The 27,268-nt window shown below is 42.4% G+C and overlaps 1 protein-coding gene across 2 annotated transcripts; it reads right to left on the reverse strand.

Moving 5' to 3' along the window:
• Positions 1-1,224: 1,224 nt before the first annotated feature.
• On the reverse strand, positions 1,225-26,408 carry TMX4 (thioredoxin related transmembrane protein 4). 2 transcript variants are annotated; one of them, XM_081148754.1, is made up of 8 exons: positions 26,069-26,404; positions 20,875-20,990; positions 18,619-18,664; positions 16,892-17,020; positions 14,151-14,196; positions 11,157-11,258; positions 6,737-6,800; positions 1,225-5,322 (listed from the first exon to the last, which is right to left on the reverse strand). In XM_081148754.1, the coding sequence occupies exons 1-8, from the start codon at positions 26,242-26,244 to the stop codon at positions 4,895-4,897; spliced, it is 1,107 nt and encodes a 368-aa protein (XP_081004880.1). In that variant the 5' UTR covers positions 26,245-26,404; the 3' UTR covers positions 1,225-4,894. The 2 variants fall into 2 exon arrangements, with proteins under 2 accessions (XP_081004880.1, XP_081004881.1); XM_081148755.1 differs by lacking the exon at positions 11,157-11,258 and having other exon boundaries at positions 26,069-26,408.
• Positions 26,409-27,268: the final 860 nt, after the last annotated feature.

The raw sequence follows: 27,268 nt of genomic DNA on the forward strand, positions 1-27,268 counted from the left end.
AGGAGCCACAGAGAACAAAGCTTCCCTTGACCTGGGTCCCAGAAGAACCTGCCTGCAGCTTAGCCACACTGCCTGGGATGCCCGAGGTGGACTAAGTGAAAGGGTGACACACTCCTTACTCTTAAAGGTCCAGAGATCTGGGGGTCTGTTAACACAGTCTAGACCAGTCTAAGGCAGTTATCAGTCTCAAGGTCACAAGACCTAAGAAAGAACTCTCACTGTGGAGTATATTCCAAAGACCATCAAGACCAGGGTAAAGAACGGGGTTGCATTGTAACTCAGTGTTGCTGGCTTCAAAAGCGACAGGTTTTGCTGCCACCAAGGACGTGTGATCAGGTTCACGCAGCTGAGACACTGCATAACGGGTATTTTTCAGTATATAGACCAGTAAGTATCCTGAGCCGATTTCTCTAAGGGACGGCCTCAGAGGCATGGAAATTTAATCACTTCCTTCCTACTCCACATCTTTCTGGTTTTCAAAAGTGAAAAATGCACTCTCTGTTATTTTAGTCCCCAGGGATGTCTTAAGACTCACCTCCCCTCCTTGGTGCTTTCCCACAGCCATAGTGATAGGAAGGGCTGGGCACAGACTAGTCTTCTGAGTGCCCCAGGAAACCAGGTCCATAAGCGTCCTGCGGGATTACGGGTCTCACTGCCACCTGCTCCAGCCCCGGCCACCCCCAGACCTCAGGACACAGGCAGACCTGAGCAGTGGGTGCAGTGGGTTTCTGTAGACAACACAATGGGCTGGGACAAGGGGCCCTTTGATGGTCCTCCTTGGTTTTGTGCTCTTTCCAGAGCAGCTAAAGGCCCATGGTTTGGGTTTCACCAAGTTAAGGAGATAAAGAGAAAATATGAACAGACTGGATGGAGGGTGGACACAGAGGAAACTGTCTTTTTAACGAAGCAATATTTTTCACTGCCTAGGCAAGTAACTTTTGTGAAGATACGTGAAAAGCAATAGATGGCTCTGTTTTTACTTACTTCTCACTAATACTAGGTTTTGAGGCAAATGGAAATTTACATAAAATGAAAACACGCAGGATCAAGGATCAGGTACCATTCTGTGACTAAGGTGCTTTGCAATTCAGGCAATGTTCTGCTAGAAACTCATATCTTGATTGCAGTGGCTGCAGATACTATTTGAGGAGGCAAAGAACACATGGATGAAGATAAAAATAATTAGGTATCACCGGGCTAAATAATCAAGACTATTACAAAGGATATAAGTAATAAATTTATAGTGTATTGCAATACAAATAAGTATTTTCAGTATAAAAATTGCATTTGCACAAAGAAGCTATTTAGTAACAATTACACTACTTTGGAAACATGGCAATGGTGTATGAGTCCCACACATACAGTGTCACAGTTCACATGAAAGTTGACTGAGAGTAAGCCACCTGAACGCCATGTCCTGGTCTGAAGCTGTCACAGGCCTTTCAACCGAACCTCCTGGTTCAGGAGAGCTGTTCAGAAGTTGTGGAACGTTCATCAGACTCCATGACTCCACGTTCGGTTTTTCAGACCACGTATAATCCTCAAGAGGACCAATACGTAGGACTGAGGTAAAGAGAAACTAAACAAGGAACTTTTCTGTTGGCACAAGAGAGTGATATGAACACTTTCCAAAAGTGTTGTCATATTTAACAGGATGGGCCTACCACACATTTATGACACTGGCAGAAATAGCACTTCAACACTGAGATGAAGGACAGATAAACAGACACATTAGCCAAAGCACAAATCTCCTTTCCTTCTCTCACTTCCTGCCAACGTGAGGTGAAATGCTGAAATCCTATCTTGTCTACCTTTTTTTGATGCTTTCATATTTCCCATCCTGTAAAGCAACATGCAAGCTCCAGTCACATTAAGTACTTGCCCTGAAAGACATTTATCATCTACCCCAAAGGTGTTACAGGTGCAGGCTCTGGGGCTTCCATACACCCAAATCATATAGCAACACCATAGCTATTAACAAGGGGGTTTGGCCACAAATAAGTAAAAATTTGGCTTTCTTGTGTCAAAAGTCAGCCCTGTGAAAGCTTTACTTTTCACTACAGTAGGTATTCTGAATTTCTTTAGGTAGAGGCCCTCGGCTAGCAGGGGTCATATGCATGAGATGAGGTCATATGCACAGGCCCAGGCAGGGAACTGAATGAGCCACTCATCCCATTCAATGCTTATATTTGAAGGGGAAGGAATGGCCTGTGTTACCTCAACAGGAGATCTCTAAGCAAGCTGGGGAGTGTAACAGATCTAGCAAGAGAAGGGTAATAAAGGAAGCTAAAAAGATGGCTAGGAGTTTCAACCTTTCCTTCTAATCGATGAAAAGGCGCCTGCTCCAACTACTCACACAGACAGCAATGTACCTCACTTAAAAATCCAGTTACTTTTATTTTAATTCACCTAACTTTGACTTATACAAAATACTACTGTGTAAGTAAAAAAACTGATATTACAATATAGGGAAGTATTGACTATTTTTTACTTTTTAAATCAAAATCATGTGTCCAGGCACTTGACTCCTGGAATAAATATATTATCTGTAAGAAATATCCTTGGAATCCTATTGAATGTTAATCTAATTTCAAATTATTTTAGGTTGACTTTTTCCCTTTAGTTTTACATTCAGTCAGTACTGAAAACAAATCCAAAGGCGTCAAGTGCAAAGAAATAAAATTAGTTGTGTATCAGACCATCTGGTAAAAACTCTATCTTTTGCCAGGATATTAAAAAAAAACAACGGAAAAATAAGGGAAATGGTTCTCATAGCCAGACATCTAAATTTCTAATGAATTTCTTCTCCATGATGTTTTTTGTCCCTCACTCCATATTTTTTAAAGTATTACTGAGAAAGAAAATATATATTTTTTAAAAATACATGATTAGGTACTATTTGGGGGCCAACTGGAAGTTGGCCTTACGTTTCTAAAAAGCCAGAGTATATCTTATTTCTTCATTCCCTCTCCTCTAGTCAAATACTCCACTCTAAAAAATTACCTTATTATGGAGGGGAGATTATACAGAAAAGCCAAACTGAAACCTTTGTTAGTCTATAGCTCTGAGCTTGACCTTAATGATCTTTGAAAACTTGATTCAGCTGTTGTTAGAGAAAGAAACCCAGCAACAGGAGGGCACACCAGGCTCAGCAGTGATCCAGAGAAGCTGCCCAGTATCAGGGAGATGGAGCCGCCATCATCAGGAGGATGACACTTTGGGTTAGGATGTGCCAGACCCTACTCTAGCGGGAAGGAAAGGAAATGAGCAAAAGCCAAGCTTTTCCCAAGCCCTCAGTTCTCTGATGGCCTCAAACTTGAGGTCCTATTGCTGTCTGAAGAGAACTACTACTGGTGACTTTTTGTGGGGGAGGCGGGGTGTCAAACCATTTTATTGAGGGTCTTCTGGAGAGGGTCAAAGGGCTGGGAGGACAATGACATCTGATGCCCTCGGCCTGCCCTTGCCCGGCTCACCACGCTGCGGGAGGAGGCTGTCAGGTAACTGAACTGCAAAGATGGAAAATAAGCATCTCTAAAGATCAGAGTCTGGCAGAATGAAACCCCCTTTGTATGAGGCTTGCAACAGGCTCATTCAGCACAGGACAGCGAGTTTCAGAACACCTCCCTCCCACAGTGATCAGTGGTCAAAGTCAATAGTAGGAAGGGGTTATCTAAACAGCCAGATAAGCATATACTGCATATTTGTTTTAAAATGACAGAAACTTTTGAATTTCACAAGCCAGCTCTACTTATTATTCTGTCCGACCCAAGGGGTGTAGAATCAACTTTAGTCATCTTTCATAAGCTTGGAATCTAATTTTATGACTTTACTCTAAGACATAAATCAGGTAAGGCAGAAGTAGATGGATGGATTTTTTAAAAAGAAATTGGGCCCCCTGGGTACTTTTAGTAGATTGAGCATTGAGAGATTTACAGGGATAAAATTCTGCACAAGATTAAGGAAGAAGGAAATGAAACCAAATCTTTCATTTCCAGATATTCGCTTTCATTAATTCTTTCACCAAAAGCACATCACTGAAGGAAAACCAGAAATGGTTTTTCAGTTATTATTAAAGTGGTTCAAGACCAGGGAACCCTGGAGATGAAAACAAAACAACACAAGACTCAAGTTTCTTCACAAGACTGCCTTGTACCGGCAGGACTGGGACTCCGGGCTGAAAAGGAATACTGCTAAAGGAGCTTTTTGAAACAATTACTACATTTTGGCAAAAAACAACGAAACTGTCTCCCGTACAATCGCCACTTCCTTTGAATCTCCAAAGGTTACAATACTGCACTGGAGCTGCTTGCGGCGCCAGCTTCACAGGCTGCAGACGGTCCTTGATTACCTAAAACCCTAAGTCCAATAAACACAACTGAGGTCAGCCCAGCTGCTGTCCGGTCCTCTCACTAGGCAGTACTGTGAAGGGGTGGGGAGCCCGCAGGCCAGGGCGGGGAGGCTGGAAATGTGAAAGGTAAAAAATAAAACATGACCACGGAGATTTAGAGTCAGGTCGACTTCCAAGCTCTTTTCTACAATAATCCAAGGCCCTCTCAATTTTTATCTCTAAAAAAGCGGCCCTGTCCCATGGTGCCTGATGTTTACAAAAGTAAACACTTAACACAAGCACAAGGAAGCAAGAGCTCTGCACACTGGCGGGTGCTCAGGCCGCTTTGCTTTCCTGTATCGGGCCTGCAGCCTTGTCGCGGGGCTGGGAGTCGCTTCCGCTGGTCGACTCCAGTACACGGCCGGGCGCCCACCCCGAGCCCCCAACCATTCCCTAGCACAGCACCGTTAGCCTGAAAGGTCCTCACACACCCCGGGCTGCACGCCCACTACAGGGCCGGAGGTGCGGAGACTGCGGGCCAGCGGCCGCCGGCACACCCTCGGCGCCCTATTTGGGGGCGTCCTCACGGCCGGGCCCCGCGGCAGCAGCCTGGCTCCTGCGCTGCCTCAGCGCGTCCTCCGCCGCCTGGGCGCCTGCTGCGCGGGGCGGCTCGCGGGCCCCTGCCGCGGGCTCCGCCGGCTCCGCTTCCCGCCGGGCCTCCCCCGGCGCCTGCGGGCCAGGCCGCTGCTCCTCGCCGGCCGCCGGGCTGCCCTCGCCGCCCTCGTCGTCCTCGCCCTCGCCGTCCTCCGCGCCCGCGTCCTGCTCCTCCTCGTCGTCGGCCAGGCTGTCCCGGGGGTCGTCCTCATTGGAATCCTCCCGGTCCTCCTCTCGGTCCTCCTCTCGGTCCTCCTCCCGGTCCTCCTCCCGGTCGTCCTCAGTGTCCCGCAGCCGCTCGCGCTCGGGCCCCGAGGCCTCCTCGGACTCCCGGCGCTGCTCTGGGAGGGGAGAAAGGAGAGGGGAGAGGGGACCGGCTGAGTGACAAGGTCATCAGCACTCAAAGGAAGGCGCGGGCTGCGAACCAGAAGGGCGACAGGACAGCTTCCTCCACCCCGCTGCTATGACCCAGGGCGGGTCTCCGGTTGGCGTGGGCGCACCAGGGCCTCCCCGCCCCGCGGTCCACCGACAGGGGCTCCCACGGATCCGCCTGCGGCGGGAGGCAAAGGCTCCCTCGGCTCTGTATTTGGTGCTTGCAGAACCTGGCTGGGGACCCTCTCTGGTGCCCTAACTGGTTCACCATGTGACAAGCGGAGCCAGAGTACTCCAAGCAGAGTTTGGGCCGAGTCCGAGGGAAAGCTCGCTCTCTTTCTACGGTGATGGCTACTGCTGATGACACCACTGAAGCAGTCTCAGGGGAAACAAAATCTAACATTCCTGGGCTTGTGCTTGAAGCTGGAACATCCCTGGACTTGCAGTTGTGTGTGTTAATACACTTTCCTTTTTTCCCTAAGTTCCTTTAAATTGGCTTTCTGTTACTTGTAAGAATTCTACAGGACTCGATATACCTTCTAAGTATAGTCCGGTGCTGCACATATCACGGCAGCCCCACAGGTTACAATGGAGCTGAAAACTCCTATGGCGGCCCTCACAACCTAGCAGCGCAAGGTAGTACCGGATACTCGTGTTTGTGGGGACGCTGCTGTAAAACCTCTCTGCTGTCAGCTGCATAAAGCATAGCACCTCCACTCACAGAAGTGGACTGTGTCATCTATGTGTGTACAAGCGCATTCTGTGGTCTGCAAAGACCAAATCACACCTCATGACACATTTCCCGTAACTTATCCCTGTCGTTAGGGGCGCATGACTATATCTATGGAAGTTGCAAAGCCTTGAAAACTTTAAAAATTAAAAGGAAATATAAGCCTATCTAAACTCCAATATAAAATTCAACAATTATAAAGTCTCGTAAAAGTCTTTATGCAAAGTTTCTAAAATAGGATTAAAAACATGTAAATCCAGGGCTGTTTGGTCCCAGAAACAGTACGGAACAGTACAAAGATTTGGGGAGGCTTCTTTTAAAGCTCTTAGACTAGTTGCAGGCACACAGCAGAGACTAAATAAATGTGAGTTCCTCTCCCTCCCTTTTCATTCCAGTTTGAATGAAGAAAAACGTGTCAACTGATTAATGAAGAACATACACTTAGAAGGAAAAAGAAATTGCTGAAATGAAGTATTCCTTGAGAGAAAAGAGAACTTTTGTTCAAATCTGTATAGAAAACATTTCAAGGAATTTGATAGTGGCGGTGGTTTGGTAACCTAGCAAATCGGGGAAAATCCACCACCTGTATGAGCACAAAAGGGCACAACACAGAACCCCAAAAATACTCTACTGCATGAGTTTATCACACTTACCAGGATGTTCAGATAAATGCCTTGGAAATGGCACATAGAAACATTCTGATATTACCACCAAGACCTGGAGGGGAAAAAAGTGATTTTACAGTAAGTAGATCGAACATTTATTACCAAAGAACCTCAAAATTAAGCCTGGCTTCCATAACCAGATATTCACAGATACATAATTAGCAGTTGGTCAAAATTCCTCAAGGAAGAAAAAGGTATAATTAAGAATTTCCTAATTCTTAAATGTGACACAATATAGGGAAATACTATTATTTGAGAACAGGGGTCACAAAGTCAAATGTCTACAGAGAGCCACTAAAAACAGATGAAAAAGCCAGCCAAGTCTAAATGGGCCTTTTAAAAAACACTCTGCTGGCCAAACAAAACTGGTCTGTACAGGAGCTGCCCCTTACCATAAACAGAAATAGTACTTCCAACATCAGTGTTTTAAAGGTATTCTAAGATTTTAAAGAACTCAAAGTCACAGTCCTTTTGATTCAATTTTATAAACATCAAATAAGTATCCTACGATTTGTTCAGGGTTATTACCACCTATATTTTCATTTATTACTTTACACAATATTTCGTTCAGTAGGTTAACATCTGGGGGACAAGATTCAAAAACAGAAAAAATGGCAGCGGAAAAATAAATCAATACAGAACACTGAGTTTCATAAGAAAAATGAATAAAGCACTTTGACAGATGAGAGATACAGAGATTACAACTAGGGGCAGCACTGGGAAGGACCAAGAAGGATGCAGAGAGAAGGTGCATTCAAGGCCCTGGGCACAGCCAGGGAAAGCCGGCTGACGCCAGAGGTCTGGCTCCTTTAAGCTACACCAAACTGGGTCACGGGGGCTCCCAGATCAAGAGATCCCAGGAGACCCATGTGGTGGGGCCATTCGATGCAGGAAATTCTGTGGGTGGCAGAACAAGTGCCAATCCATTTAATTAATTTGAATACCAAAAAGGAAAACATTTGCATCTGAAGACTGAGGTTGAAAACTTACATTTTTAACATGACAGTCAAGTGCTTACTAGCTAGCAATTCAAGGGACATTAATATTTCTGTAACTTTTTTTCTTTTCCATTTCTTCATTCCAACTGGAGGGGAAATTTTTGGTCCTGACATATTGCAAAAGGAAGAAAAAAAATCCTCCTGCCAGTGACAAGAAATACTGGCATTCGCAACAAAAAAGGGGGGTTGGAGGGGGGCTAAGTCCTACTCGTGACATATTCATGCTGGCTAAGGGCTGGGTAAGGGGCCTAGAAAACTTTCGGGACACTAGTCTCAGCTTTGTCTCTCATTAGCTGTGGCCCAACAAGTCACATAACTGCTCCCTCACTGCACACTCTCCTGAAAGGACAGGTCTGGGCTAGCCCATCACCGAGCTCTGTTTTCGGTCTGACGGTGCATAATTCCACTACACAGTCTTTCTTTTCAGGGACAGGAGTAAAACCCTTTCATCTCATATTCTCTCAGTTCTAGATCTGTTTTCTGGTCTGGGGAACAATGGGCCACTTTCTGAGCCACTAAGAACAGCACTATTTAATAACAGGGTGTGCCGGGGAATGCACACCCTGAAGCTTCAGCTTCCCCTCCAGGGTTATATCTTCAGGTTTCAGCTTTTACCCAGGGAGGTGCAGACAGACGTACACCTAACTGAGGAGAGCAGACGAATTCCTATCTTTCACTGACAGCGGCATGCCCTGTGCTAGGCACTGGTCATCAGCACATAGCAAAATAATCTACCTAAGCACCAAAATCTAGACTGTGTCTAAACCAACAGAAATGGAGACCAGACAACAAAGGCAGAAGACTGCTGCCTGTTTACCATCGCTCTGCTCCTTGTCCAGAGCTTCGCTGTCTTCCGTCCTTCAGAGCAGAGCTGCTAATGGCAGAAAATGCTGCTGCCAGAGTGATTTGATATAGACTGTGCACTTAAGGATCTTCCCTTATTGGTTTAAAATCCAAAATATAGGCCTGATTTCTAAAACCGAGACCTTTCTTTATATGTGAAAACAACATTTAGTAAAACACTTCAACCATCACTAGGTTCAATGAAGAAAGCAAACAAAAATCAAACCAGCAGCCTTGTTTTAAATTCTCATCTTTTAAAATTACGCAAAAATAGGAAACATAATAGTCAGGCTTATGGGAAATAATAACTCCATCAGGAAATTGCTTCTCTATGGAAAATATCCTGCACCTGCCGGCCAATACATAAGTTAAACTGCACAAAACCTTTAAGGGAAGGATAACCTCCAAGGTCAGCAGGACCAAGCTTCACCTGACTGCATGCCTGGGCTCGACTTTCAGCCCCCAGTGAATGGCAAAGGTGACACAGAGCACAGAACTGCACACCTGGAGACCTCCTTGCTCATGGCAAAAATTCTAGCTGTTGGGTGTTTTAACACACATTACAGCTGTAGAAAAGGCACTCTGAGTAGAGATATGCGTATGCTATTCTATAAAAATGTATTGACAATTTATGAGTCTATCACTATTCTGAAAGCATTATTTTGTTAAACAAAATTATCCACCCAACTTCTTATAAAGGAATAATATATTATATCACTTAATCACTTGAACAGTGTTAAATCCACTCTCTTCTTTCTTCAGGTCAAGCCTCTAATAACTTTCCTACACTGATTATCTGAATCTAAGTTTCCAAATGAAATTAAGGGATAGGCACACCTGACTTAATTTCTTGGGCTTAAAGTCAACTTCAAAGATAAAAAGTCTAAAACTTTTTATGCTGAAAAGACTTTTCAGTGGTCTTGCAATAGGCTCACACTCAACCTACATTCCCCATAACTCTACCTCAGAATCTTCTAGGATCTCATACTGTTCCCTCTACAAGAACCTCATACTAGTGTGGCTCCAGAATACACTACTAGAAAAATCTAGCACAAACAGTAGATGGAAGAAGTACATTTACATCCAGGGTCAAATTTATATCCAAAGTCAAATCCTTTTAGGCCAAAGCATTAGGGATATGTTAATATTAGTAAGATTAATGCATCACAATGGAACATACCTAGGGCCCAATGAATGACATATCTATGTTCTATATCTGTGAGGTTGACATCAGCAGTCAAATCTCAAATATAAGCCATATTATGAAGCATGCTCATGGCAAAATAAAATTGAGCCTCTTTGGCTCCCTGGAATAGGACTTCGTCATACTAACTTAGACTTGCTATAATGTCAATTGCTAATATTTTGAGCTTATTTTAAAAGACTGTGCTCACCCTGGCTGGGTGGCTAAGTTGGTTGGAACATCACCCAGTGCACCAAAAGGTTGCGGGTTCAGTTCCCAGTCAGGGCACATACCTAGGTTGTGGGTTCATCCCCCAGTCGGGCACATGCAGGAGGCAACTGATCGATGTTTCTTTCTCACATCATGTTTCTCTCTCTCTCCCTTACTCTCTAAAAATCAATAAAAACACATCCTCGGGTGAGAATTAAAAAAAAAAAAGACTGCTAAAGAGCCAGAGTTTATTATAAAATGTAAGGACAGGCTTTTAAGATAATCTTAACTAAAAGTTTGTGCTTTCTATATAAATGTTTAGTAATCATCACTTATTCCTATCATATAGCATTTAGGAGCTATGTGACTAATATATAGTATAAGGGCTTTTAAGAATTTATATTAGTTTAAAGCTCAATCAAATTGATCAAGTGTAGGTAAAGAGAAAGATAAAAAATTATATCAAAGAGTAAAGAGTAGGCCTACATAGCTGCCTACACAGTTAAATAAATAAATTTATTATTCCAACTCTTACCTAAAATACCTAGGTTGAAAATGCATAGATACAGATACTTACTAGATACTGATTGTCATACCCAAAGACATGTGATGTGCTTTGCACCTGACATTTTTTTCACAATATTGCCTGTGGTTTTTAATCAACATTATCTTATAACATGCACCTTGGGAAACCAGAGTGTTATGTATAAGCAGCTGGCTAGGATTAGAGGGTTAATTAGAGGCTATGAACAAGAGAAAAACCATCCCTTTCACTGAAGGAGCCTATCCACAGTGCTGGCCTTATCCCCACAGTGCTCTAGTCAAGTAGCAATGTGTGAAATCACCATCACCACTGACGGGCTGTCTTGGAAACTATGAATTCAAGTATGGTCTATGGTCTCTGTTTCTTCTTTTATCACTGCCTATATTTTGGGCAGCACACATCTTCAGAATATTTAAGGGATAGAATTAAAAGATAATGATTTAATGAATTTTCCATTAGATCTCAAATTACCATTGAAAGCAGTATCAGACAAGCAAATGCTATTTAACTGCTGATATTACACACAAAGTGATGTTAGTTTATATGTGTTTTCTTTCTTGGCAGCTTTGTAGTTCTGCATGAAACCCATTAGGCTTTAAAGACAGGAAAAGAGATTGGCATATCTCTTACCAGACCCATGAGAAGACCTAAAATCAAGGTGGCTATGACGAAAATGACATAAGAACACCAAGCAGGAATTCCAAGGGTCACTGTGAAATAGTTGTGAAGATGCTGTAATCAAAAGAAAAAAATTTATAATAAGGACAAAAGTGTTTAAATCTACCTCTCCAGCTGTAACTCAAGTCTGTAAATTATTTCCACATATAGGAGCTCCCATGAAATGCATCTGTGATTCTTCAAGAATAAGTCACACTTTACAACACTGAGAATCTGAGAGCAATACTCAAGGTTATATGTATTAAGAGTTGAAGTTCTTTGGAGTTCATGACCTGCTACAACTCTGGTAGAATTGTTTTTCTAGTCCCTTCTTCCACAATGATAGTTTTTTTTGGTCACTTTCCACTAGTAATTATATATACCTCAGTATTTACTTGTAATATGGCATCAATAAAAATTACACTTCTTAGGCATTGGCTAATTTTTAAGTAGAACCAAACACTACTTAGAGAACACGAACCATTTTAAATGTCTCCATACTTCCGCTTTCTAGTCAGACTCTCATTTCTCTATGCCTACCCATCGTTAACAACTTTTCTAAATCACTATAAAATCTAAAATGTAGTATTAAACAGAAGGTGGTTTCTGTAGGTAATTCATTATGAGGAAATGAAAATTCATCCGGCTTTGCGTCCAGTGCACATCCTTTACGTTTACTATTCCCTGGAACTCTATTTGATACCAAAGACTAAAAACAAGAGAAGAGATACAACCTGAGCTAGAAAATATTTCCATGCTAAAATCACTCAGATGATGATACAAAGGATAATACCAGATTTCTCTTATAGATTTTTGATGTAATATGTACATACACTTAAGAAGATCAAAATAATCTACAAACCTACCATTTCTGTTCCTTTAGTCAGGTACACTCCCCCGCCCCCCCACATCCATACACAATCTACAATCAGGGCAAATGTGTTAGTGATCCCAATAAATATAAATGGATTAAACTGATCAATTGAAAGAATTACTTCTTGCCATATACTTTTTACAAGACTCATTTAAAACACAACAAGAAAAAGACTGACAGTGGGGGAAAAAATTCCAGGCAAATGCTAACCAATAAGAAAAAAATATGGTATTAATATTAGATAAAAGCAACTTTGTAGAATGTAAAATATAATTTTTTGTGTGTCAAATGTTATAGTTTATCTTATAAAACTATCTTTTTTTGTTCCCTTTTTAAGTATCTGTAAAGACATTCTAAATATACATGTAAATATCATGTGTAATCTACTTGTCAATAACTGAGAAGAGTATCTTAATTGGTTACTCAGAGATGGATCATATTCTATTTTCCAAATGGTCCTTTCTCTGCAGTCCAACATCCACAGAGAACCCATCCACGCTGTCCATGGCTGGGCACTGCGCATGCATGAATAATAATAAAACACCCATTCCTGGCCTTATGTGACATTGCTGCACATTGTAATCATCTGCATGATATAATGAAAAACTGTTAACTCCTTGTTTAAACTCTTGTCTATCTAAATACTAAATGTCAAGTTAATGTACATGAGGTCAGGGCAATTATTTTTGTTCCCTGATACCATGTTTGAAAGTAAAACTCTAACAATGTATGAAAGCCATGACTAACTTCCACCTAAAGTGCAACCTTGACCCACAAAACAAATTCATCTTTTGACCTGCACTTATTATAGGTTCTATGCTAAGACTTTCTCTCAGTGATTCCTGACATCCATGTATTATAATTATCCTATTAAGTTAGACATTATAAGGCTACAATATTAAGACAGTAGAAGGAAACCATATGAAATTCATGCTACCTGGAGAGAGGGAAAAATGCCAGTTATTGTTTAATATTATACACAGAATCCATCCAGATTCCACACAGAATTGCCAAAAAACAAACAAAACAAAAAAACGAGTTAACAAATTTTAACCAAAAACTACTGTATCCAAGTGACCAATTTAGCTTCTGTTGTTAAAACAAACAAACAAAAAACAAACCCTGAAGTTGGTGTTCTCTCTCACAATGTAGAAAACAAAATACAACTAAAAGACTGGGACACAACAGGTTGTTCTGAAATTTCCCTCAACATATATCGATGTGCATGAGAAACAGAGTCTTCTTGAGCTCCTTGAATATTAAGTTCCAAATATGACACCCTGACCTACACATAGTTTAGAAAAGACGAATATAGGAACTCATTCTTAAAGATTCGGAATACTTCAAGAATATACATTTAATTCCACAGCAATTGTGTTAAATCTGGCAGGATTTAGCTCACTCTACACACGAAGGGGAGCACAAGGTTTTGTGACAGATTCAAGGTTATATAACTGTCCAACCTTTTAACCTACATAACAGTTTGAATTCACTAAAATGACTCAGTGAAATGATACAATCACATATAGCAGGAGTGTCCAAACTTTTTCTTGAAGGGGCAGAGAGTAAATATTTTAGGCTTGTGGGCCACATGGTCTTTGTCACTGCTACTCAACTTTACCACTATAAAGTGAAAGCAATCATAGACAAAAGGTAATGAATGAACATGACTGTGTTCCAATAAAATTTTATTTATAAAAACAGGTGGCCAGCGCTCAGGCTCGTTTGCTGACCCCTGACATATAGAATCACTTTCAGGCTTAGCTAATCTTTGATCTGTAGGAGACCATGACAATGGGAATATAAAATGAAGTGAAACCACACAGGCCTGTTCAGCTCTGATAGAGATTCCTCACCAATCTAAGTAAGTATGACTTTGACATGGCAGTTACTGGTCATTGTTCAATTGATACCTTTCTACACAAGACACATTCCCACTGGGGACCCCTCGTGAGAGTAGCTGTGTGGCTGAAGAAGTGGAATTATAGAAGTATTTATGATGTTTACCTTCCTACAGTTTAGAAGTTACATTATTACTCTTAAAAAAGCCCTCTGCAGAGATGATTGCAAAGGGTGTATCTAAGATTACTTACCCATATCTTGCCAGAGATGCTAAAAAGACCAGCCATTCCAGACATGCTAAAAAAAATAAAGAGAACCACTGGTGACGCATACTATGAAAAGACAAAGCAAAACTCAGGTCACAGAGGTCTGCCCTTCCACTCTCTGCAATACACTGTCCCCTCTCCCGGTTTCACTCGTGTTCACAGAGTTTCACCTCCACAGCATCATTTCAGTCACTGCTGTAAACACACTCCAATCCCCTGGCCCTTTTTCCCTCCATTGCACATAACTGGCATAAACCCAACCTTGGGCAGCTGCGTGTCTCTGGGAAAAAGTCCGATGACCAGCTGACTGTTCTCCCTTCAGTCACAAACCTCAGTGAGCACTGAATACTGCATTTTTCACGCTCTGACAAGACAGCTCCTCTCTTCACACCCTTACACACCCTCCTCTCCCTGTGCACTCTCAGCTAGCAAAAGCTCCTCACACATCACTGAAATCAGAACCCATTATGTGATCTCTTATCTCTCCCCCACCCAACCTGAACCTGGCACACACCTGTACCTGCCTTCTCCTGTTTCAACAGAGAAAGTCCATCTGCCCTCCCACTGTCTAATTCCTCCTCTTGTGCCTTGGATCCTATCCCTTTGGCTTATTAATGACTTGGTTCTTTTTGTTAACCCCTCTTCCTGCATTAGCAATTTCTTCCTTTCTGCTAGATCATTTTCATGAGCATGAAAACATGCTCTACCCTCTCTCATCTTTCAAAAAGAGCATCCTTGGACCGCCCATGGCCCTCCAGGTTCACTTCTCCAGTCCACACTTGCCGTTTCTCCTCCCTTACCATGTTGTTAACCCATTCAAACCTGCTTCTGTCCTCATCACTGCAATACTACTGGTGAAAGCCACACTGACCTCGCGTTGCTACATTCAGTGCCCATATGTCAGACTTGATCTTCTTTCACCTCTTGGTAACAGGAGACACAGTGACTACTCTTCACTCTTGAGCACCCTAACTTACTTGGCTTCTAGGAAATCACACACCCCTGCTTGTCCTCCTGACTCTCTGGTACTCACTTCCAGGTTCCTGACTCCTTTTGCTAATTCCTTCTCTACCCAAATTCTTAATTTTGGGGCATCTTGTGGCTTGGTCCCATGCACTTTCCTTTGTTTTCTCTCTCTCTAGGTGATCTCCTCCTTCCTAAGGCTTTAAATACCATATGTATGTTTTGTATTTGTGCTCCTGAAGTCTCCACAGACCCACCCCCATGCATCCAACTTGACAGCTCCACAAAGAAGTCTGCACCTCAGACTTAACATGTAACATTGTACCCTTGCTTTTCTCTTGCTCAAATCAATAACTGGTGCCAAGGCCCATCAAGTACTCAAACCAGAAACCCAAGAGATGTTTTGTGAATCTTTCCTCTCCTTCACCTTAGCCAGGTCTAGCTTCAAAACATTTTAAGTCCACCCACTCTCTCCATCCCCACTGCTGCCATCATCCCCAGACTAGACATGGCAACAGCCTCCTAACTGTCTGACCTTATCCATTCTTTCCCTCCCCAGTTTCTCCTAAGAGCCATCTGTCATTGCAGGCACTGATAAAATCCAGGTTCCTCAATGTGGGCAAAGGCCTGCATGATCTGGCTTCTGCCTGCCCCTTTCTTGGCTTATACACACATCACTCTCCCTACCATTCACTGTCTTGACCAGATCAGGCACTACATCTACTCTGTACCCATGCCTGGGAATAGCCCTCCACTGCTCCTCACCTGACTAGGCCGTTCTATCCTTCAGGTCTCACTATAGTCCTCCCGTCATAGGGCCCTCTCTTAGTCCATCATCCAATGGAGGTCCCTGGCCAAAGAGTTATTCCCTGTCTCAGTAAAGGTTTTTGTTTATTTCTTTTGTTTTTTTATAGACAGCCTACAATTCTTTATATCCCCAGTTTCTTCTTAATCTGTTTTACTTTCAGTTGCCTGAGGGGAGCAAAGCGACCATGTCAGTCGTTCACTTTTGAGTATCTAGCACCTGGAACAGTATCTGGCATAAAATCATTACTCAAATATTTGTAAAATGAAAGCTGCTTTTAGGCTAAGCTATGCATCCCTGAGCACTAAATAAATGCTAATATGACTGATTCCTGAAATATTGCATCATTTAACCCTTTTTCAGCAGGGACAGTCCTTACACTTATTTATACTAATAAAATTAATTACAAATATGATAACTCATTCAAAATTAAGGCCAACTATGGGAAAAGTTACGATGATTTGGCCTACCTACCTCACCAGTTACTATGCAGTATGCCATCACGGCCGTAAGTTGCCCAGCAACATTTTGCTAGGCAGCCAAAGACACCACAGGCTTTATTTTCCACATCAATCCAATAGCAATTCCATCATGAAATCTAATTCAAGAGTCACTCCCATATCTTATCAATAATTTGAAAGGAATGAAGGATGGTAAATGTGTTCAATACCACATTTTGTAAAGAGAAACAGTTGGCAAAGCTCGGTGCAAAAGTTGGGGGTGGCTTCCTGTAACCACCTGAAGCTGGATACTCACTTCCCAGTAACTAACAACTAGCTACAACATGTGGATAATAAAACCTGAAACACAACACGGTGTAAGCACAGTCATGAGTAGCGTGGGTAATCAGAAGTGAACACGAAGAAAAATGCAGACTTTAGAGGTGCATGAACTATTCACTTGGTCCTGCCTGTTTCATTAATAACACCTTCTCATTAAAAAAAAAATTCCAAGTTACGTTAAAGAAGCCGGGGATTTCCAGCCAGTCAGAGGCTCCACTGACTGCCATTTCTTCTCTAAGATGTAATTCTGCAGGTCTTCGTAGATTCCAGGGCCACGGTAACGACGGAATATCCCATCCTTTGCACTATAAATTATAAAACCAAATAAAACAAACTGATTAAAATGACAAGTGTTACACATAATAAAAATCAAAACTATTAGTTTTACATGTGAACTACACTCTGCATTTTAACTTGGCTCACGTGAAGAAAAAAATTATTGTTAGGAATAAAGAGAAAGCATGCATAAAGATTAATCTACTACAAATGAAATATTCCAAAACAGAGAGCATTAAACACCCTATTTTAGCACCACAAAATCTGTACCTATAAGCAAAGTTCCCGCTAAGTTACTTTTTATTATTTTTACTACCAAGCATTTCAATTTTTCTCTTATAACAGCAAAACAGCAGTAGCAGTGGTTATCAAGTTTTAAAAACTGTACCTGCATTTCCAAATTTATGTCATTCAGGTCCCTCCCTCAAAATGAACAAAACATCTCCTTATTTTCACATGCCCCTCAGTCTTCCCCAGTCCTGCTTTCTCCCCAAAGTCAGGCTTCCTAAAGGAAAAGTCTACACTCACCAGTTTCTCCTCATATATTACTCATTCACAATGCGTGTGACTTGGGGCTTTGCCTCCACAACCCATGGAAACTGCTCATGTTGAGTGTCTCCAATGACTCCAAAGTGCCATATCCAGGGAGCATTTTTTGTCTGTCACTGGCACTGCTCACTACTGAATCCCTTCCTCCCTCCCCTCCCTAGGCTTTTATGAGCTCTCCGGATTTCTCCCTACTCTGACCACCTCTTCCCAATTCCTTACTCCCTGTCCTAAGGTTGATCAACCCCAAGTTCAATCCATGACCTACTTCTATTCCTACTGCATACATTCTCTCTAAATATATTTTAACCTCTATCTCGATGCTGAAAAATTCCTAGTATGTATATTCAGTCTAAATCTTTCTTCTGAGTGTTAGATCCTCAAATCAGACTATCACCTAAACTTCTCTACTGGAAATTAACAAAGTCACTTCACACTATCTTCTCCATTTTGGCCTCTATCTTCCAAACTTCATCTTATTCTAACAGCTCCTCAGTAGCTTTTACTATTACACATGGCCTACTGATAGTCATCCCAGGATTTTCCTTCCTTATGGCTAATCAGACACCAAGTTCCAATGATCCCACCCCCTAAGCATCTCCAGAGCCCATCCCTTCCTTTCTCCCTCCCCTCTCACTACTGAGCCCCTCTAGCCTCATCACCCAGAATGACCCAGACACACCGGCAGAGCCAGCCATAGAGAATGAGTTACAGTTAGAAGGTAGCTCATTTTCTCCTGGGCTTTTCCATGGTGCCTCCTCTATCTGGAAAAGCCTTCTCTACTTTGTCTGTTTAACAAATTACGAAGTATCCATTAAGAATCATCCTACCTTTTATGTCATCAAAAAAACCTCTTTGACCCCTGTGCACCTCCTCCCATTAGCTGCCTGAAATCAGGTTCCTTTCCAGGAAACCCTCTGGGCATCCCTCTCTTCCGATGATTATCCTCCAACAGGGTTGTCTTTCTCCCTTTAAATGTTAAACTGACTGTGTGACGGTTATAAAAACAACAACTTAGGATTCCTGGCACACATCTACTGATTTCTAAAGTTTATAAGATCAGAAAATTATTTAAACTTACTGAAAAAATGCTGGGAGAGTGGTGACAAAGAAGCGGCCACTCAAACCTACAAGAAGCATAAATAAAAAAAGTTACAAGTCAAACTCAGACTAACCCAAGCACCTAACCTAAGTTATAATAAGCAACCTTGAACTTGTTTTTATAACTATAGTAATAAGTCATATATACTATTTTTTTGACTTAAAGAAATTTCATTTTATCACCTAACACTTTCCAGTCAGTGACATACGACTTGCTTACCTTTGATGTGTTACATGGGAGTTTTCCATCTTGTGCATCCCTTGGAATTGTATGGTGGCTGGCAGCACAGGTTATAGTTATGCAACCTGGGTTAAATCCTAAATTCTCCGTTTACAAGCTTTATGACCTTAAATAAATTATGTAACCTTACTAAGTCTCAATTACCTCATCTGTAAAGTGGGTACATTAAAGCCTAACTGAACTGTTTTGAAGTTGGATTAGCTCAGTGTGTTAAGTGCTTAACACACAGTAAAGGACAAAATAAACTATAGGCATGATTACATCAGATGGAGGTTTAAAAATAAAGAATCTGAAGTAATAAGACCACGTATAATCTTTGCATTTATAAAATCTGCAGGTATTGTCAAGGGACTCTATAGACATTAAATAGGTTTTCTCACATTTTCTGTAGAAGCAAATCTTTACTGACCACTAACTATGTATCAAATGCCATGTGAAAACAAATACAAGTAAAACCTTTAATACTTGCTCAGCAAGTATGTACCAATTATCTTCTCTATTCCAGGGTCTGTGGTAACTGCTCAAGACACATACCTGCCCCACTAATGACCAAGGCTTACACCTAATTTCTGGACTCAAACTACTAAAAGAGGAAAACAAGTGTATGGCAAAAATGTAATTCCAACGATTTGACCTCCAAACAGAGTGACTCACTGTAATAGCCAAAACCATGAACTAATAACTATAATTTTCCATCTCTAAATAGCAGATGGGCAGAAGTGGCTTTGATTCCAATACTTAGAAAGGTGGGTGGAGGCTTGAGGACGAGTGGCTTTTAACAGAAATTTCTCTCCATGTGCTTGTCAACACACTGATCTTAACAGACATCATTAATTTTGTTGTCCAAGTAACTGGTAATTCAGTTCTTTGTCTTTTTTGAACTCACAGTTATTACAGAAAGGTAATAGCTACATTGCCATACCTACCTTCTTTTTATCCTTGTAAAGAATACAACAGGTAGAAATTAAATGCAAATAGAAAAAAAAAAAAAAAGCCTAGTAAAGTTTGGAAATAGTCAAATTTGAAATTAGAATCATAAAAAAAAAACTTTTCAATTTATGTATAATGCAGTTATTTTTAAACTACAAATACCAACTGCACATATCTTTTAAGAATTTAAAAGATTCCTCTCTCCCCCTGCCATTTCTTTTGAAAAATTACATCATTAACAGCTAATAAATGTAGATGAAACAACAGAATTAGAAACCCATCATTCTGGTACCCACAATAAAATATCTGACTCAGGTTAAGATCATTACGTATCTTAAAACCCCAAAGTATCACCCCAAAGATTACCTACTAATCATAAAGTGGGATCTTTTCTTCAGAACTGAGATGTTCAGTGTCCTCACCTTAACCAAGTGCTCAAACTCAGTATCACTAATAGTGATAGTATGTGTCTTCTGACGGCATAAAATATAAAGTCACAGCATCACCTATGAAATACTCTTGCCATACATGTCCAACCCAAATCATGCCTCTAGGCTGAACTTCAAGTTTGCAGAAAATATAAAATACAAGGAAACACCTTAGCAAATCTCTGGCCTATTCTCTTCAGAGTATCAATGTAATGAAAAAAATGGGGGACTATTCTAGACTAAGGGAAATTAAAAAAACTTAATGACCAAATGCAAGTGGTGAACCTTGATTAGATCCTGGTTCCAAAACTATAAAAAGACATTTGGGAAATAATTAGGGAAATTTTAATTTGCCAAAGTATTAAAGGTAAAATATCATGATGTCTGCAACTTATTTTCAAATGACTCAGCAAAAGAAAACAATAATATAAATATGTGTGTGTGTGTGTGTGTGTGTGTGTGCGCGCTCACACACACATACATAGACAAACCCAGATATGCCAAAATGTTATCTGTTGATTCTAGGTGGTCAGTTCATGACTATCAATATCCTAGTCTTCAACTTTTCTATGTGCTTGAAAAAACTGAAACTAAAAAGTAACAAACTTTTGCCTTTAATGTTCAGCGTTTACAGTACCTGGCTCTTGAATGACATCGACCTTTCCCACACTGATATGAAGTAGTTCACCATTCTTTGCAAATGTCTCCCATTCTGAGTCAGTCTGCTGGCAGGATGGACACCAAGGGGCATAACTATAACAGAAGAATACTTAATCAATATAAACATATAAAAAATATCTGTAAGACAAAATAGAGAAATAGAATATTTAAATTAAAAAAAATATCTGTCTAAAAGGAAGCATAAAAGCAAGCTTTTCCAAAGTCATTTACTATAGAAAAACAAAAACATACTTCCCCCCTAGAATTTAATGTATGAATATTAATTCACTAGGAAAAAATTAGGTAAAGTTTAAGATTTTCAAAAACTACTATAGTACATAAAATATCTTATTTCAAAGTTATGTTTACAATCAATCCAAATTTGTCACTTTCCAGGTAGCTCTTGATTTTTGAGAGAGAAGACTGTTTTGACTGCCCCACTAAAGGAAGGTAATTTCACAAGGGTGTCCCTGAACTAGCCAAACCAGGTTCTGATCCATCAAAGCTACATTTCTGATGAGTAGAGATGCTGGCTTCACACATCCATCTCCTCCTTTGTTCATCTCCTTCCCCAGTGATCTGCAGAGAATGGATCCATGGTTCCCTGGGGAGCTTGAAGGTGAAGCTACCCAGATGATCATGCTTATAATGTCTGGCTTCCCCTTTGCTCTCTTCCTAGTATTAATATTAATAAACTAGCTAATTACAATAACATTTGGGAGGGTTAATAATCATTCCATGCCTCAGCTTCCTCAACTGTAAAATGAAATAACAGCAGCTACCTTAGAAGGTTATTGGGAGATTAGATGACACATATAAAGCAGGTACATATCAAGAACAATCATTAGTACAAATGTTTGTAATATACTACTTGGTTTCTGTTAAACACACACACACAAAATTCGACCAAGTAAATTTGGAGATCTAATTTGCTTTATTAAGCAATTCATGAATTGGGCAGCATCCCATCTACCAACTAGAAGGGTGCTCTGGGATTACAAAAAATGGAAGAGTTTTTATAAGAAGGGAGGGGCAAAGGAGCTATTAACAAAAGAAAAGAATTATTTTTAAGCCAGGACATTTTTTTGAGGGAAGAGACCTGAGAAAGCTGGAAGGGTTTTTATCATGCAGATTGCCTCTCTGTGGGGGGGGGGGGGGGGATATTAGATTCATCTTTCTGTGATTTAATCAATAATCTAAATCAAAATGTAACAAATGATACCTTCACTACATCAAGTGTTATGCTTCTTTTTGGAAAATCCAGAAAACTTCCTTAATGACCCAAGAGTTGAAAATCTTATTCTCAAATATATTTCTTTAGAAGATCATTTCTAGGAAAATATTATCAAAAATGCAGAGGAAAAATAAAAATTGACAGCTCTACGAAAACCATTACACTTGCTAGAGAAAATGGAATTGACTACTTTTACTAGAATGAACACTCCATGAAGGTGGTGAATGGTGCATTGCTTGTACCTAAACAGAGCCCAGCATATCCTAGGCTACAATAAATGTTTATTATATCAATGAACAAATGGTAGATGAGAGTGATTATCCTTAGTACCTAAGAAAATACATACAGGTTTTTCCTTCAGTGATGTACTTGAGGAAGCTCTTCATTAAAGAAACAAATAAAATCTATTACTTATTCATTCACTTAGAAAGTATTTATTGAACACACCTGATAGTTAAAGATGTTCTCTCCAGGTATATTAAGGATATTGGGAAAACAATACTAAAACTTAGGGGTCCTGGGGAAATAAATGAGGCTTTCTCTACCACCAGATGACTAATTGTAATTTTGAAACATGATCATCCCAAGAACAAAGTCAGAAAGAGTAGTGCTATATAAAGTGCTTTATAAAGATCTATATGCTTTACTGAGGAATACTTTTTCTCTGGATATCAGCTTAAAGGTCGGTGGGTCACTCTTAAGCTATCTGGATATCTTCATATTTCTCTGGGGGGAGAAAGGCACCAGCACAGTATACAGAATATACTACATTGCATACTTTTGTTTCAAAAGAACAAAAGTCCTTTTCTCAAAGACTGAATAATGGGAGCCAAGCAAGTGTTTAAAATAGCAAAAGGTTACAAAGCAACTGAACGAAAGATAGTATGCAACAATGGAAATAAAACACTGGAAGGCATTTTAAAGATTAGATCATCTTTCCTAACCTTGAGAAAGAGCAAATTTTCCATCAGAGGTTGATGAAAAAAGCACAGAAAGTCAATTATAGAGACATGGAAGAAATGGGGGGTATAAATTATAAAACAATACGTGAAGGCTAAAAATAAGAGAAAAATTAAATATATAAGTCCACAGCATTAAAGAAAATGTGACTATGTAGTAATGGAAGAATTTTTCATATCTTAAAAGATTTCAGATTTGTGTATATGTATATATATGTGTGTGTGTGTGTGTATATATGTGTGTGTATGTATGTGTGTATGTGTATATGTGTGTGTATCTGAATATATGTGTGTGTGTGTGTATATATACATCCTCACCCTAGGACATTTTTTCCATTGATCTTTAGAGAGTGGAAGGGAGGGTGAAGGGGGGGAGGGAGAGAAACACTGATATGAGAGAGACACACTGACTGGTTGCCTCCCACACGGGCCCTGACCAACCAGGCCAGGGATCGAATCTACACCCAAAGTATTGCCCCTTGACCAGGAATAGAACCAGAGACCCTTCGGTACACGGGCTGATGCTATAACCACTGAGCAAAACCAGCCAGTGCAGGATTGTGAATAAATTTTTAAATGATATTTCTCCTTAGCAAAGAGTGTTTTAAAACTGAAATTCAATTGCAAGAACCCAAAAGAATTGACTGAAAGTAGAACAAATTAAATTTTACAATAAAAGCTTTTCATGTCTCAGAGCAGACAAACACGGTTAGGTCCTTTAAAATGAATTCAATTATTGATACCAATATAAGCAGGAACTGCATTATAGGAGCTTTGTATAAAGTGGAATATAAAAGAAAAAATTCCCAGAAGAGAGGAAGCATATAAACAAACAAACAAATAAAGAACTGTCATTCCAAGTAATGTCAAATTTTTAATACCGTCAGAAAGCCTAACTGGCTTCTTTACAGAAGTAAAATAGGCCATCTAACAATATGGACCTCTAACAATTTCTATTTATCATGCGGCCAGTTCACCGAACAAAGTGTTAACATGAAAACTAGCATTGGCACATTTTGTTTTTCTGTTATATATATCAGGGGGGAAATCTGCTAACTTACTGGCTGTTTGAATGAATTCTTAGGAATTCAAAGTAGGCCTATAGAGGCACTGAGAATATAATGAATTTTATATTTTCGAGAGGAAATATCACAAATAGACAAGAGCCACAACATTTCTTCAGCCCAAGCGTCCAGGTCCCGTATGCGGAAAGGTGGATGCCGTGGCTGAAATCCCCTTTCCGCCTCGAGTCCCATCCTGAGCTGAGCTGGGTGAAGAGAGAACTGCTAGAGGGATCTCAAGGGTCTGCACGGCTTGCTTACTCCAGGGCTACGAGTCACGCCGTGCATCGCGGCCAAACACATTCCACGCAAAGGACACACGGCAAGGTAGAGCAACTACATCTAGGCCTGTACCTTCATGAAGACATGAAATGTGAACTGTCAGCATGGCCAAGCACAGGGGCTGCTGGCTGTGGCCTATTTATAAGCTTAACTTGGCTTCCACTCACCTCAGCCTTAGTGCTCTTAGTTCTTTTACTTAAAACATACACACAGAAAAGCTATTTCCAAAGTAAATAAAAGGAGCTGAGGCCTTTCTGCTTTGACTTTCATCATGCACATGCACAAATTCAATTCTAATCAGAAAACGGTCATCTAGAGAAACCCCGTTTTGCAAGCACTTCCTGAAAGAAAGAACTGTGTGTAGCGCTACCTGACGAAACGCAGCCTCTCTAAAACCCCTGCAGCTCCTACAAAGATGACAGTCTGGAATAAAGCTCCTCTTTGCTTAAAAAAGTTCCTCTCTTAAAAGGAAAATGACCTCCCTCACCTCCAACCAAAGTAGCTACGTGGTGTATTTTAATAAGAGCTTCATGCCTAGAGATCTCTCTAATAGTTTCGCTGATTTATTATGCTATCCAAGGCATTCGACTCAGGCGGAAAACACCCCCTTCTTTGTGGCCAGGGGTGTGTCTGGGGGTAACGTGCGCTCCGCTCCTCCAGCAGCGGAGTCTGCGAAGCCACGTGACCCTGGGCCCTGACCTTGGGCCCTGACCTCACAGGGACGCTGTCACTTCTCAGGCTTCTGCGGGCGTCTGGATGGAAAGGCTCGCAATCTAGCCTCGGACAAGTAAAGGAAAGACCCCGTGTCGTGAGTGTCTGTGTCCTGGACGGAAAATTAAGTATCGACTAGGAGCTGTGAAGGACGCGCCCGCTGAAGCCGCAGGCCGGGCCCGGGAGGCGCGGCTCGGCAACCCTCCCCATCCTTCACGCCCCCGCGAGCGCGCCCCGAGCGAGCCCCCAAACCGGCCCGCGCGCGGCCCCGTCTACTTCAGATCTTGCAAATGACCCCTTTCCTCCCGGTATAACTTCACTTCATCTGCGCTGAACAGTCCCTGGCCTGCTCCTAACTCAAACTGTACTTTCCCGCCTCCTTCGAGCGCAGGCGCTGAGTGCGACTCACCAAAGGGGCAACTCATCCGCGTACCCACGTCACCAGCATCAGCGTTTCGTTGGGATCCTGTGTTAAACCCTCACGGGCGCCCATCTTTCTGCTTTATTTTGCACAGCTCGGGGCTTTCAGAAGGAAGACTTAAGGGGGCTCGCGCGAACCGGCCGGGCCCTCAGGGCGTCGCGACCCCCCTCTCAGCGCGGACACCGCCGCCCACGCTGCGGACGGTCCCGCGCGCCGGCGCCGCCGAGCGACCGCCCTGCCCTCCACCCGCGCGGCTGCGCCCAGGGCACGCGGTCTCCTCGCAGATCCCCCGTCCCCGTCCCCACGCCCTCGCCGGGGCCGCGCGCACCCCGCCCGCCCTGAACCCCTCTCCCCCGAGGCGGGGGGCGCGCCGCGCGGGAGCCGAGGGGCTGCGCTTCCCCCGCAGCTGTCACGGCGCAGGGCCGGCGCATGCGCAGCGCGAGCGGCGGGGTGGGCGGCGGAGCGGCCCCCGGCCCCGGAGGCGGGCCGGCGGGGACACTCACAATTTCAGCATCCACTCGCCCTCCAGCACCAGCGTCCAGTTGGAGGCGGTCATGGGCAGCACCCTGCTCTGCGCCGCGGGCAGCGCCGCGAGCTCGGGGCCGGCCTCCTCCTCCTCCAGCGCCGCCGCCGCCGCCCAGGCGACCAGGAGCGCCGTCAGCAGCCGCCCGCCCGCCATATTGGGCGCGGCGCGAGGCCCCTCGGCAGGCGCGGGGCGAGGGGAGCGGCGGCTCGGCGGCCTCCCCGCGGCCCCGCTGGGCCTTCCCCGGGAGTCGGCGGGGACGCGAGCGCGCTCAGCCTGCGGCCGGCCGGCGGGGACGGGCCGCGCTCCTGACGCGGGCGGCGGGCGCCGCCTCTCACCCGCGAGGGCGCGCCGAAGCCACGCCCCCCCGCCCCGACGGGCCGCGGTTGCCAGGGGTGTCGGTTGCCTGGGCAACGGCCTCCCTGCGCCTCTGACCGCCGAGCTGAAAATAAACAGAAGAGTGGATGTTGCATAAGCCAGAGCGTGCGCAGCGTGTGCCCGGGCTACCCACTGGGGGGCTGGCGCGTGTGGGTTTCTCTAAACACAACCTTGGCCAGTAATTTAAAAGTTCATCCCCTCTTCAAATGGTAGCAAAAGTTAACAACAATGGGCTGCCCCCTAAACCTGTGGAATGAAAAGTGTAGGGACACAGTGGGCCTCTCTTGCTGAAAGGGCAAGGAAAATTACTCTGCATGTGTGTCTTGCAATATCGTTGCCTAACTGGAGGTAGTCGTGAGACTAGACTCTGCAATTGTTTTTTTTTTTTTTTTACGAAAACAATTTTAATTTTATAAAAACTTTAAAATGTGGGTACTCATAGCTACAAATAGTTAAGAATATTGCCAGTTGCAATTAAATGCACCTCACCCTTTTCTCAGCTGCAGCTTTGTCAGATCTAAAATGAAAGCAGCCTTAAATGTTTTCAAATTTCTTTCCAGATACACAGTAGTGCATCTGTACCTGGAGGCCACTACACTGGTGTGTATGACTGAAATATAATTAGAGGGTTGGTGAGCTTTTCAAGGTGTGCTTTATAAGAATTCATTAGGTGTTCAAAGCATAAACGTGAGTAACCTGATATGAACCCTGAGAAGCAAGACACCTACTAAGAAGGGCTCCTGGTGTCTTACTGGGCTGAAATTTTTTTAAAAACCGAGCCAGCAGCCATTTCTACACAGGG

The sequence above is a fragment of the Miniopterus schreibersii genome (genome assembly GCF_964146895.1).
Source record: "Miniopterus schreibersii genome assembly, chromosome: 10".
NCBI classification, from domain to species: Eukaryota; Metazoa; Chordata; class Mammalia; order Chiroptera; family Miniopteridae; genus Miniopterus; species Miniopterus schreibersii.

Bases quoted from the DNA above. Each gene is read 5' to 3' on its own strand.
- TMX4 (XM_081148754.1), bottom strand. From the start codon at position 26,244: ATGGCGGGCGGGCGGCTGCTGACGGCGCTCCTGGTCGCCTGGGCGGCG. The intron at 17,021-18,618 runs GTAAGTTTAAAT...TATAATTTATAG, and splicing joins ACTCTCCCAGCATTTTTTCA to TGCAAAGGATGGGATATTCC. The intron at 14,197-16,891 runs GTAACTTGGAAT...TATTTTTTTTAG, and splicing joins AAATCCCCGGCTTCTTTAAC to CATGTCTGGAATGGCTGGTC.